At 31.9% G+C, this 13,143-nt stretch overlaps 2 protein-coding genes across 2 annotated transcripts; both read left to right on the top strand.

Moving 5' to 3' along the window:
• Positions 1-1,475: 1,475 nt before the first annotated feature.
• On the top strand, positions 1,476-3,430 carry LOC132944180 (MATH and LRR domain-containing protein PFE0570w-like). The gene has a single exon (XM_061013402.1). The coding sequence runs from the start codon at positions 1,778-1,780 to the stop codon at positions 3,428-3,430; it is 1,653 nt and encodes a 550-aa protein (XP_060869385.1). The 5' UTR covers positions 1,476-1,777.
• A 5,082-nt stretch (positions 3,431-8,512) lies between these two features.
• Positions 8,513-11,265, top strand: LOC132935592 (uncharacterized). The gene has a single exon (XM_061002187.1). The coding sequence runs from the start codon at positions 8,563-8,565 to the stop codon at positions 9,226-9,228; it is 666 nt and encodes a 221-aa protein (XP_060858170.1). The 5' UTR covers positions 8,513-8,562; the 3' UTR covers positions 9,229-11,265.
• The last annotated feature ends 1,878 nt before the right edge of the window (positions 11,266-13,143 follow it).

Raw genomic sequence — 13,143 nt, 5'->3', positions numbered from 1 at the left:
GAAATAAAACGGACACGACTCTCCGATTAACCAGGCGTGGGAATGTAAACAGCATCCTGTGAAATCCACGGAGTTATCGATAGACTAGGGGGGAAGTAGAAGAGCAGGAGGCCCTATAAAACCAGACCCGAAACGGCCTGTAGATTAGACGTGTAGCACCATAGTACAGGCGAGCACCTTCACGCACGGCAACATAATAAATTCTCAAATTGTACTTAGAACAATTTTCAATAAAAAACCTAAATAACTTACATCAGTCTTATTATTCAACTCTACCTGAAGAACTCCTCATCCATCAGTCTTGCTACCTGCAACTTTATGAGCTAGGCAGTTAACTCAACTCCTAGACCATAACACTGGCGCAGTCGAGTACGGAACTTCCAAGGAATTGAGGCGAGTCGAGCAGTCAAAGCAGCAGAAATCAGCGGAGGAAGTGCAGCAGCGACGCAGAGCTCGATTCAAATCAACGACACGGAGGCAACTTTTCAAGTCACAGTCGAGGACCGATCACCCTTGACGACTCCGGGAAGCGACGAACAATTCAAGACAGGCAAGCAGACAAAATAAGGAAAAAATATGAACAGAGCAGTAGGTGCAGGAGTAATGTGAGTTAATAATAATTATAAAAATAATTAGAATTGTAGCTTGGGTACACGTCTCACGTTGGTTTTTTTTAAGAAGCCAGCGGTAAAAATTTTTTAGTTTAGATATTGGTGAAGGTGCGTATAATAAGAAATCTTATTATATATTAAAGGAAAAAAAAAAAAAAAATATAAGCTGTTGAAAAAGAAATATATATAATTGTGGTAAAATAGACAGCGGTAGACTGATCTGTGTTGAAATAAATGGTTGAATTAAATAGGAATCAACAAATGAAATAGTAAGGGAATACTATAGTTAATTGAAAAAGTAATAGAGGAAATATAGAATTTGATAGAAAAAAATATTGGGAAAAATATATATATGAATGCACGCGTAGCAATTGAATAAATGATAAAAGTTGATGAATAATTAGAGGAAAAAAAAAAAGGGATTATTGAAATAAAATTTTGAAGTGAATTAATTGATAGTCAATTGTTGAATAAATGAAGATTTTTGAGAAATATAGGTACCTATGGAATAATTAAATGATGTTTTGTGAATAATATAGAAGAATACTGAAGTTGAAATATTGAAATATAAAGAGTATATAAAGAGTTTTTGTTTTTGAAGTATAAAGAAATTTTTTTTGAATAACTGAAATAAAGTTAATTTTGTGTCTAAAAGACAAGTGTATTGAATTGAAGTATTAATGTTGAAAAATTATAGACAAAGAGAATTAGATTGAAAGAAATCAATTGGGAAAAATATTACAAGTGGAAGTAATAGGAAGGCTAGCATAGAATAAGTGTAGTAATAGAATATAATAGTAATATTCGATAGTTAAATTGGTAAAAAAATAATAGAGTAATTAAATTTTAATTGTAAGAATTAATAAGAAATTAGGTAGTGGATATAAAATATTTATTAAATTGGAGTAGCTAACCAATGTTAATGGTATTTTAATATCCAAAGCTTGTTATATATCGTAGGGAGAGCGATAGAAATTACGCAACGACAGAGTTACGTAAAAATACGAGTGTTTTGTGTGTGTGAGTGTGTGTATACACTACACAATACGACGCGGTGTACGTAAATACAAGCGTACGGGTATGAAATATAGAATAAATAATGAGAATAAATGTCGAGTTAAATAAATTAAATATTCTTAAATGATATTAGTGAATATTGAATATATATGAATAAAGAATCAGGAAATTCAGATATTGAGAGTAGTTCTTCGGATGAATCGATAGAACAAGTTAAAAATAAAAAATTAGGAAAAGAAGTAGTAAGGAAAAATAGGATAATAAAAGAGGAATTTTTAATAGACACTACAGAAATAATAGAAGGAATAGACAACGTTACTAGAAAAAATTATTTTAGGACTTTAAGTCAAACAGAAGAGTTAGGTAAAGTACTTACCCCTCAGAAAAGTGTAAAACAAAAATTGTCGGGTAGATCAGGTTCTAGATCTGATCCCGGTGTAAAACACGTTCAATTACAGCAAATAACTAGGAAAAAAGTAGCGAACGTAAAACATAAGATGGATTTAGATAAAGCAGTTTCTATGATTCCGATTTGCACGGGTAAAAAGGACGTAGCAGAATTTATAAATACATGTGAGATAGCACTCAACGATATTGCAGAGATAGATAAACAACTATTGTTAAAAATTATAACTTCTAAGTTAGCGGGAAATGCTTTAGAGGTAACCAAGTATCGTACGTTAGATTCTTGGGAAGCAATAAAATCAATTTTACAAGGGGCATTTGAGCATAAAATTTCGGAAAGGGCTTTATCAATAGGTTTAAATACGGCACGTATGGCAGAAGGTGAAAGTGTAGCGAAATTCGCGAATAGAATCGAAGAATTATATTACAAATTATGTGCAGCTAGTACCGTAGGGTTGAACAAAGCTGAGGAAACTGTAGTGAAAAGCCAAACGAAAAAACAGGCTATGATTATATTTATGACGGGTTTACCAAATCACTTATATATAGTACTGAAAGCAAGAAGTCCTAAGTCTTTAGAGGAGTGTATACAAATGGCTCTTGACGAAGAAATCGAATATAATTCTAGGATGAGTATAGAAAATTTACAGAATAATGCGGAAAGTCAAAGTTTTAGTAAAAACGAAAATCAGGGTGTAAATGGGAATACAAAACAACAGAATAATAATGGTAAAATTAATACATTTTACCGCGGTAATAATGGTCATATGAATCAAAACGGTAGAAATAATAATTTTAATAATCGAAATGGTTATAATGACGGATATAATAAATTCAATAAAAATGTTAATCGCGGAGGATACAGTAATTTTAATAATAATAATCGTAACGGATACAGTAATTTTGATAGTAATAATCGTAACGGATACAGTAATCGTACAGGATACAGTAATTCCAATAATCGCGGCGGATATAGTAACAATTATAGACAAAATTATAACGAAAATAATAATCAGCGAAATAATTTTGGTAATCAGAATAGAAGTAACACTGGATGTTACACGTGTGGGAAAACAAACCATATCGCAAGAGAGTGCTGGCAAACGAACGGTCGACCAGGCGGAAACGACCGAGCAAATACACATAACACCAGTCGTGATAATGGTGCGCGTAATTCTGGAGGTGGTAATAGTAGTAGAAACAATACGGGTGTTCAGAATTTGCATTGTAGTTATTGTAATAAAATAGGACATGAAATTTCGAATTGTTTTACAAAACAGAAAAACGAGAAAAATAATTCAAAAAATTCCAAAGGGCAAGTTCCAGTGGGCGTCAGGCTTGTCCAAGAGATAATGGAATCGCCACAAAACGATGTTTTCACATCACAACTAAATTAATAGAAAATCATATCACTTTAAAATCACCTAGTTTTAATAAAGAACAAATTAAATTATTAGTAGACACGGGGGCTGAATTAAATATCATTAAAATTAATGCACTAAAAGGGGATACAGAAATTAACGAAAAAGACAAGATTTATTTAAAGGGTATTAATGAAAAAATAGTCTCAACAATAGGTAAAGCGAAAATATATTTAATTATAAATAAAAAAGCATTCGAAACAGAATTTTATGTAGTTAACAAAACATTTCCAATAGAAGGTGAAGGAATATTAGGACACAAGTTTTTAATGGATAATCATGCGGTTATAGATATTGCTAACAATACGATAACAATTAATGAAAATAAAGTAGAAAACGAAAATAATGTATGTTTTATTTTAGAACCGCGTTCGGAAACAGTAGTTGAGATAGATATCACAAATAAGGCAATGAATAGTAAAAATATATTGATTAATAAACAAGAATTGTCACCAGATGTATATTGCGCGAATATTTATAATACGGTTAGAAACGGAAAAATAACGATAAGTGTGTTAAATATATCAGAAGTAACACAAAGTATCAGTGTAGGTCAAGTTCGTAAAATATCATACGAGGATGACATAGTAGCACACATCGATAACGCGGTATATGACAACAAAATTGACATTGACCGCGCGAGCAAAATAAAAACGTTGATTAGGACGGAACATTTGAATATTGACGAACGAAAGTCGATAATAAGAATTTGTGAAAATTACGCAGATATTTTTCATATAGAAGGGGATAATCTTACGTGTACAACGGCGGCAGAGCACGTCATAAAGGTACCTAAGGATTTAAAACCAATTTATAAAAAACCGTACCGTTTACCGTTTTCACAACATGACGAAATAGAACGACAAATAGGTCAAATGATGAAAGACGAAATTATAGAGAGATCAATGAGTCCTTTTAATGCACCTTTAATATTAGTTAAGAAGAAGGAGGATGCCTCGGGAAAACAAAAGTTCAGAATAGTTATAGATTTTAGAGCACTTAATGACGTAACTTTAAATGAATTTCACCCATTACCAAATATTACGGAAATATTAGACCAGTTGGGGCAATGCCAACTGTTTAGTCTATTAGATTTAAAGTCAGGTTATTTTCAAGTCCCATTATCAAAAGATTCGAAGGAGCTTACAGCTTTTTCCACGGGACAAGGTCATTATCAATTTAAACGGTTAGTTATGGGTTTAAGCTCAGCTCCGGCAACATTTCAAAAAATGATGACGAATGTGTTGTCAGGGTTAATAGGAATTAAATGTCTAGTTTATTTGGATGACATAATAGTATATGCGAAAAACTTGCAAGATCATAATGATAAATTAATTAACGTATTTGAACGATTACGTATTCATAATCTAAAAATAGAACCAGATAAATGTAGTTTTTTACAGCGGGAATGTTTATTTCTAGGTCATGTAATTACAGATGAGGGTATAAAACCAGATAAAAAGAAAGTTGAAGCTGTTATGCATTTTCCAGTGCCTAAGAATGTTAAGCAAATAAAAAGTTTTTTAGGTCTTAGTGGATATTATCGTAAATTCATAGAAAATTATAGTGCTATAGCTAATCCGATGGTAAAACTATTGAGGAAAGACGTAAAATTTAATTGGGATGAAGGTTGTCAGAAAGCTTTTGACAAATTAAAAGAAATACTATGTTCGGAACCAATTTTGCAATATCCTGATTTTACAAAACAATTTATACTTACGACAGATGCTAGTGGTAAAGCATTAGGAGCAATTTTATCTCAAGGTACAGTAGGATCAGACTTACCAATAGCTTATAGTTCGAGAACATTAAATAAAGCAGAATGTAATTATTCAGCGACAGAATTGGAATGTTTAGCGATTATATTCGGCGTAAAAACATTCCGACCGTACTTGTATGGTAGAAAATTTACAATACTAACAGACCATAGACCGTTATCTTGGTTATTTAATTTGAAAGATCCGTTATCTAGATTGGCAAGATGGCGTATCGAGCTTGAACAATATAATTATGAAATAATTTATAAAATGGGAAAATTAAACACTAATGTTGATGCATTATCGCGAATGTATAATATTAGCGAAATCAAAGACGAAAGTTATACGAATTTTCTAGAAAAATTAGAAACGACAATAATTAGTAATAAGAATGTTAAGGAAGTACACGGCGAGTTAATAGACTCTCCGTCAGAATATAATATAGTATCGGAAATAGAAAAATATTATAATTTCAGATCAGGTATTAATTATGAATTAAAAACACGATTCGGGCGTGACAAAAAGTTGAAATCTAATAAAGATTTGGGTGACGTAGTAAAATTTAAAAATGGGGATAGATATATAATATTTTTAATAACAAAGACAAAACAGAAACAATTAACGACGTATGAAAACATACACATAGCATTATTGAATCTTAAACATTTTTGTGAAAAACATTCGTTAAATAAATTAGCAATGAATCAATTAGGACGACAAGACGGACTAGATTGGGCTAAAATTAGGTCAATGATAAGATACATTTTTCGTAATACAAATATAGAAATAATAATTTGCACCAAGTTCGAATTCAGTGAGGAAGAAAAATTAATTATTTTTAAACAATTCCACGATTCGAAACTAGGGGGGCATGGTGGCGTTAATAGAACAGTAAAGAAGATAAAAAAACAATTTAACTGGCCAAATTTGAAAAACGAGGTGAAGGGGTATATAAAAAACTGTACAGCTTGTCAAACAAATAAAAACACTAACAAGCATATTCAATATCCAATGGTTATTACCACAACGAGTACATAACCATTTGAAAAAATATTTTTGGACATTGTAGGACCGTTAATTACAACAGGGTTAGGCAATAATTATATATTGACAATGCAATGTGATTTGACAAAGTTTAGTTTAGGTACACCTTTACAGTGTCATACAGCGAACGTAGTAGCTAAAGCATTTGTGACAAATTTTGTTTGTATACATGGTATTCCAGAAACAGTTTTAACGGACCAAGGTACCGAATTTCTTAGTAAAACTTTTACGGAGGTATGTAGGTTGTTAAAAATTAATAAGATTAAGACTTCAAGTTACCACCCACTTTCTAACGGTGCACTTGAACGTAGTCACAGATCACTAGCAGAGTATTTAAGACACTATGTGAGCAAAAGTTTAAACAATTGGGATGAGTTGCTACCGTACGCAATGTTCGTATATAATTCAACGGAGCATACATCCACGAAATACCAACCGTATGCGTTGTTGTATGGTAGGGAAATTAATATTCCAGTTAGGTTGAAATCAAATCCAGAACCTAGGTATAATTATGACGATTACGTATATGATTTAAAGCAAAAATTACAAGAAGCACATCACATAGCCAGGGAGAGATTAGTTAAAAATAAAGAAAAAAGTAAAAAATATTACGATAAAAAAGTAAAAACGGAAACGTTAGAGATAGGAAATTTAGTACTACTCAAAGATCATACTCAAAGGAATAAGTTAAGTCCATATTGGAAGGGACCATACGAAATCTTGGAAGTATTAGATTCAGAGAACGTAGTTATATCGCGAAATCGAAAAAAAGTAACAATACATAAAAATGACGTAAAAAAGTATTACGAGAGCGATGATAAAAATAACGAACAAAATGATTGAATATACTACGAATAATTAATTATATAATATAATAAATAAATAAATAATAAAATGATAGAAAATAAAAGGATTAAAAAGTATATAGATATAATGTATAAATAATTAAATAATCGAGTAATATAGCAAAATACGGATAATAAAAGTCGACGTGGGATGTGAACGTCGTAGCGTAGTAAAATGATAAATAGTATAAATATATATATATTATAGGTTGTGTTGGTTATGTACCACAATTCAAGGAGTATCAAATAGTTTCAATGACAATATACCAGAGTACGAAGGAATATCAGAAATAAAAATTGATTTTAATAACAGAATCGGAGTTAAGAAAGGAATGGTGGAAGTATCAAATCACCAAAATGATAGGATAGTTGTACCAGAATTCCAATATGTAGGAATTACGAAAAATCGTGAACAATATACAACTTTCACTGAAACACAACTATTGCATTGCACTGAGACAGAAATTTTTACGATATGTCCGGAGTTTTCACCTGTTGTTCATTCAAATATTAGAAACCCATGCGAAATATCATTATTTAAAAACCCAGATATATTACCAGAAACATGTGAAACAGGAGTATTAATTTTGACGAAAGATATTTTTTATAAGTTGAGGTACGCAAATACGTGGATATACACGAGTAGAGGCGAAACATTGACTATTGCATGTCAAGGGAATACGGAACCGTATATACAAAAGATAAAAAATCAAGGGTTGATTACCCTAACGACAGATTGTAGGGCATACGGAAACAATATAATTTTGAATCCAACGCAGTATATAAAATCTAAATATTATGTAAATTTTATTCCACAAATAGGATCAGGAAATTTAGTATTCACGATTCCTAATAAAATAAAAAATATAAACCTACCTAGATTAGTAATTAGGGAAGATAATCACAAATTAGAACAGATTCACGAAATGGCACATTCGCTTGACGAGGTACAAAACATGATAGATAGTGAAATAGAAAAACAATCGGGACAGGACGTAATAAACGATAGACGCGACTATTTGTTGTATGTAACCATAGGATTATTAGTATTTTCATTAATGTTAATATTTGTAATATATATAACATATAAATGTAAACTAACGTCGTTAAGACAACCACGGTATGAAATGGTACGAATGGGAAAAAGTAAGTCCTATGCGGAAACCGCAAGTAATACAGCTAAAGGTGTTATTCAAGTAGAACAAGAACAAAGCAAAGGAAAAAGCGTATTACCGCAAATAAAATAAAAATATAATTAATACATAATAAAATATTATAATATGTAAGTTTAAATATTAATATAATATAAATTAATTAATAATCGATAATACTAGAATCATTATAAGGATAAGTATATATATAAAAAAAAAAAAATATATAAATAAATAAATGTTAAAATATAATATAGATATTGAAATTTAATAATAAATTTTGAAATAGAAGGGAAGTCAAATTCGTCATCATGGATTTTGAGTTCACCATGATGAATAGAACGAGTATAGTGGTAATATCCGGAGCCATTTCGAACAGCCTGAACAAGTGCAAAGTTCGAAAGCTAGAAGGGAGACCGCTACTTTTGCCACTTCATGAACGAGTAAGAGAAATGAAAGTTCATGAATTACTGTTGGCCAAAAAGGAGATCAAGCGGATTCTAAAATGTAAACAGGTACTACAGGAGGCATGTTTAACGCAACTTGAGAAAAGTGTGAATTCTAGTCTGAATAATTTAAAACCAGATTACATTGAAAGGTATATTTCGAATGGAGATAAGTTAAACGTAATAGTAGTGTGGAATGGGCATTCTGATAGAAACATTTTACAAAGGATGGGTATAGATAAATATGAAATTTTGAATATAACCTGTTATGATGAACACCTTACAAAAGAATTTACAGTTAAATTAGAGAAGCTAAGAACAAAAGAAATTATATTTAGATATGAAATAGGTTCATTTGAAAAAAATGGTAGAATGTTAAATTTGGAGGAAACTCACAGTATAATGTGTTCGAAAAAACATAGAATGACTTACGCTCACGACCCGAAAATGGACGTGAGGTTCACAAAATGTATATTCAATATGGTTTTGAGGAAACAAGGATACACAAATTTGATAAAATATTTTAATTAATGAAATAATTGGAAATTAAAAGTTTTAAATATTTTTTTTTTGTAAAATGGTCAATCTCACAAAATAGTAGAATTAGATTAATGAAAAAAAAAAAAAAAAATATTATATATAACAATATGAGGGTAATTTTGTAATAAGTATGTTATAGTAATTTAAATTATTTTAATTACAGAGGAAGAAATAGGAATTGAAATTAGGTGGGGGAATGACATTATGACGGTGGATCAATAGAATTTAAATTATGATCGGTGGAATAATGTCATGTCCCATGTAAAAAAAAAAATCTACAAAATAGAAAATAGAAATCGATTCGGATAAAATTCGGATTGGAATGTAATACTGTGCCAAGTAATTTAATAGAAAAAATAAGATTTGATTAGTGGTACAATATTATATTCCGTGCGAGATAAAATCTTCAGAAAAAATATAGGCATTTGATCAATTGGTGATACATTTAATAGTTGTGAATATAATGGAACTTTGAATGGATCATACAATCGATCAAATGGATTTAACAAATCTCAATAAGATAAGGAAAGAATAAATAAAGATAAAATCATTTTAATGCTGGTCTACACCACAAACACAACTTTGATTAAATAGTATGTTTGAGTGATAGATCCGCAGTAAATAAGATAAATACAAACGATATTGTAGAAAGTGAAAAAAAAAAAAAAAAATTAATTAAATTAACAATCTAATATTAGATATAAAGAATTTTGAAATATTTAAATGGAAGGTATATATATACAATGGAAAAAAAAAATTAGATATATACGCATAAGAAATAGAAAATATGGGGGAAATAAAGGTAAAATATAGAACTAAGGTAAAAAGAAAAAGGATATATATATGATATTAAATTTATTAACTAATATTGTTAACACGGTGTTGGAAATGAAATACATAAGAAAGTATATATATATTATATAAACAAAAAGAAAATATTGTAATAACTTTAAGCATTGATATCATAAAAACTAACACTAAAATAAGTGAAATTGTGGAAAAAAGAAAAAAAAAAAAAAAAAAAAAAAACTATATGTTATTATTATAAACTAACATAGATAATAATTAATGATATATTGTAATACTAATTGTAATCTAACAAGAATTAACAAATGATAAATGAATTGTTTAATTGTACTTAATGTTGAAAATCAATGTAACAAAAATATATTGTGGATTGTACGTATATTTTTGAAAACAATAAGAGAATATTTCGAAATAATGTAACCAAAATATGTAATTGTAAAATGATAATTATTGTAAACATGATTGTAATTGTAACAAATAACTTATGAATGTAAAATTGTAAATTAGGGAAGGTGCTTGTACTGAAATTTAGAAATAAGCCACATTTTAATGTTAGAACAGTAAAATATGACTTTAAGAGGGGAGGTGTAACGAACCCCCTAATACGCATAATGTATTATTGTGCTCGTTTCGCCTTCGGCCACATTTGGCAACATAAAGATTAGATAAATATCAGCACGTAGAAATTCGGCTAAAATAAATCAAAGTCATATATCCAATTAGAAAGCCTATGGAAATATAACAAGAGGGCAATACGGTCTTTTGCATTTTAATAAGTCTTACAACCTCGCTTTAATCATAAATGTATGAATATAATATTTAGAATTTGCTTACGAACTATACATATATATATATATATATATAATGCACAGTATCTAAATATTGTCGGATAGCGTATACCATATACGGCAAAACATGATAACGAAATAAAACGGACACGACTCTCCGATTAACCAGGCGTGGGAATGTAAACAGCATCCTGTGAAATCCACGGAGTTATCGATAGACTAGGGGGGAAGTAGAAGAGCAGGAGGCCCTATAAAACCAGACCCGAAACGGCCTGTAGATTAGACGTGTAGCACCATAGTACAGGCGAGCACCTTCACGCACGGCAACATAATAAATTCTCAAATTGTACTTAGAACAATTTTCAATAAAAAACCTAAATAACTTACATCAGTCTTATTATTCAACTCTACCTGAAGAACTCCTCATCCATCAGTCTTGCTACCTGCAACTTTATGAGCTAGGCAGTTAACTCAACTCCTAGACCATAACAATAGCTTAACTTACTTTAGTAAAATTATGATTCCATGCAATGTCAGTCTGCCTCATGATTGGGCCCCTCACCCAATATTATAATTTATATTATTATTTAACAATAGATGGTTAAGTGGGTGTCGCTCTGCTGTACAGTAGGTTACAAGTAAGTCACTGTAATGGATTGTGTTAAATTTGAATTCAATGATATAATATCATTGAATAAGAAAGACGATTCTGAGCGAAGACGGTCAGTTAGCCTATCTATGATATTACTAAGTATATTTGGTGATGATTGTATCTGAGGATTGTGAATAAAGTAATTTATATAGTATAACCTTTTTATGTGTAACCTTGTTTTAAATTTTCAATCCTCTTATACATTTTTAACTACAAAATAATTTTAAATTTGAACATGCTTATAAAAAAAAATTGTGCCTATGTATTTTTAATATTTTTCAACTGCTATAGTAACAATAATCAATATACCAGGTGCCTTGTGTTATTTCACGGTTTTTTACCCAACAAATAAAATTTTGACATTCATAGAAAAAAAAACTAAAAAAAATGGAAACTGAAAATGTTTTCGTAAACAGTTAAAAATAAATCAGAATATTTTGAAAATTTTATCGTCTATAGAAAATAATGAAATGGTTTTAGTTGAAAATTATAAGTTAAAAGAATATGTTGATAAAATTGTCGTTTAGAAATAATATATAGATGTGTTTAGTGAAAGTTCTTTTTTTTTTTAATTACAAATACATTCTCTAAAAAAAGTATACAATTAGACAGTGGACACCAGAAGATAGTAGTCCACAGAGTATTTCATCTCCTTTTCCAGCTTATTAATGATACTTGAGGAATAAAGGAAACATTTGTTATTTACATATATATAGACATATAATGTACAGTATTTTAGCATATAGGAAAATAGTTGTTTATTCTTAAGTGGACCCTAGTGCAATTGAGTGCAATATTATTGACAGTCTACTAGTCTAGTCACAGAAATATATCTCGCTAAGGTATAGTCTTATCAATGTATCTGTAGCCACGCAAATGTGATTTTGCTTAAATAATGATAACGGCATATCGAGGAGCCACCGTGGCACGATTTAAAATTACGCAGCCTGGGGATGAGCGTCGAGAACACCGGCGACACGGCCACCTACCGGCGGATCAACGCAGAGTCGATCATCGATATCACGTTCTCCCGACTCGCGGCGCCAGCAGTCATACGAGACTGGAGCGTCCTGGAAGACGTCGAGTCCGCCAGCGATCACAGAGTTCTCGATTCTCCCGACGCCGGTCGACAACGACGAAATCGACCGCAACCGCCCTGCGGGCTGGTCGTACCGGCAGCTGGATCCCGTCGCCCTCGCAGCGCACCTGGCCAATACGGCCCAACCCGTTGTCGATGACTCCACCACCGCTACCGGAGCAGCCGATCAGCTGATCAACTACCTGGTGGCGGCTTGTGACTCGTACAAGCCTCTGAGGGCCACCCCGATAGCGGGCAGAAGATCCGCCCACTGGTGGTCCAACGACCTGGCCACGCTCCGACGATCCATCGTCAAGGCGCGAAGAGCGGCCCAACGTTCCGCCCGGAGGCGCGACCCGCGAGAACAGACGGATGTTCATCGCGCGGCATACACCGAAGTGCGGAAAGCTCTACGCGACGCCATCCGCGCGGCTCAGGCCAAAAGCTGGGCCGATCTCTGCCGATCCGTAGACCAAGACCCCTGGGGCCTGCCGTACAGGGTCGTCACGAAAGAGATCTCCCGGAAGCGGCCGGTCGTCGAAGCACTCGGCAGAGAAGACTCCATCGCTGATCACCTGTTC

Source organism: Metopolophium dirhodum, chromosome 1, assembly GCF_019925205.1.
Source record: "Metopolophium dirhodum isolate CAU chromosome 1, ASM1992520v1, whole genome shotgun sequence".
In the NCBI taxonomy this organism is placed as follows: Eukaryota; Metazoa; Arthropoda; class Insecta; order Hemiptera; family Aphididae; genus Metopolophium; species Metopolophium dirhodum.
Note: the sequence above shows the minus strand (reverse complement) of the source record. Positions and strands in the feature narration are given on the sequence as shown.

Excerpts from the sequence above, each read along its gene's own strand:
- LOC132944180 (XM_061013402.1), top strand. The coding sequence starts at position 1,778 with ATGAATAAAGAATCAGGAAATTCAGATATTGAGAGTAGTTCTTCGGAT.
- LOC132935592 (XM_061002187.1), top strand. The coding sequence starts at position 8,563 with ATGGATTTTGAGTTCACCATGATGAATAGAACGAGTATAGTGGTAATA.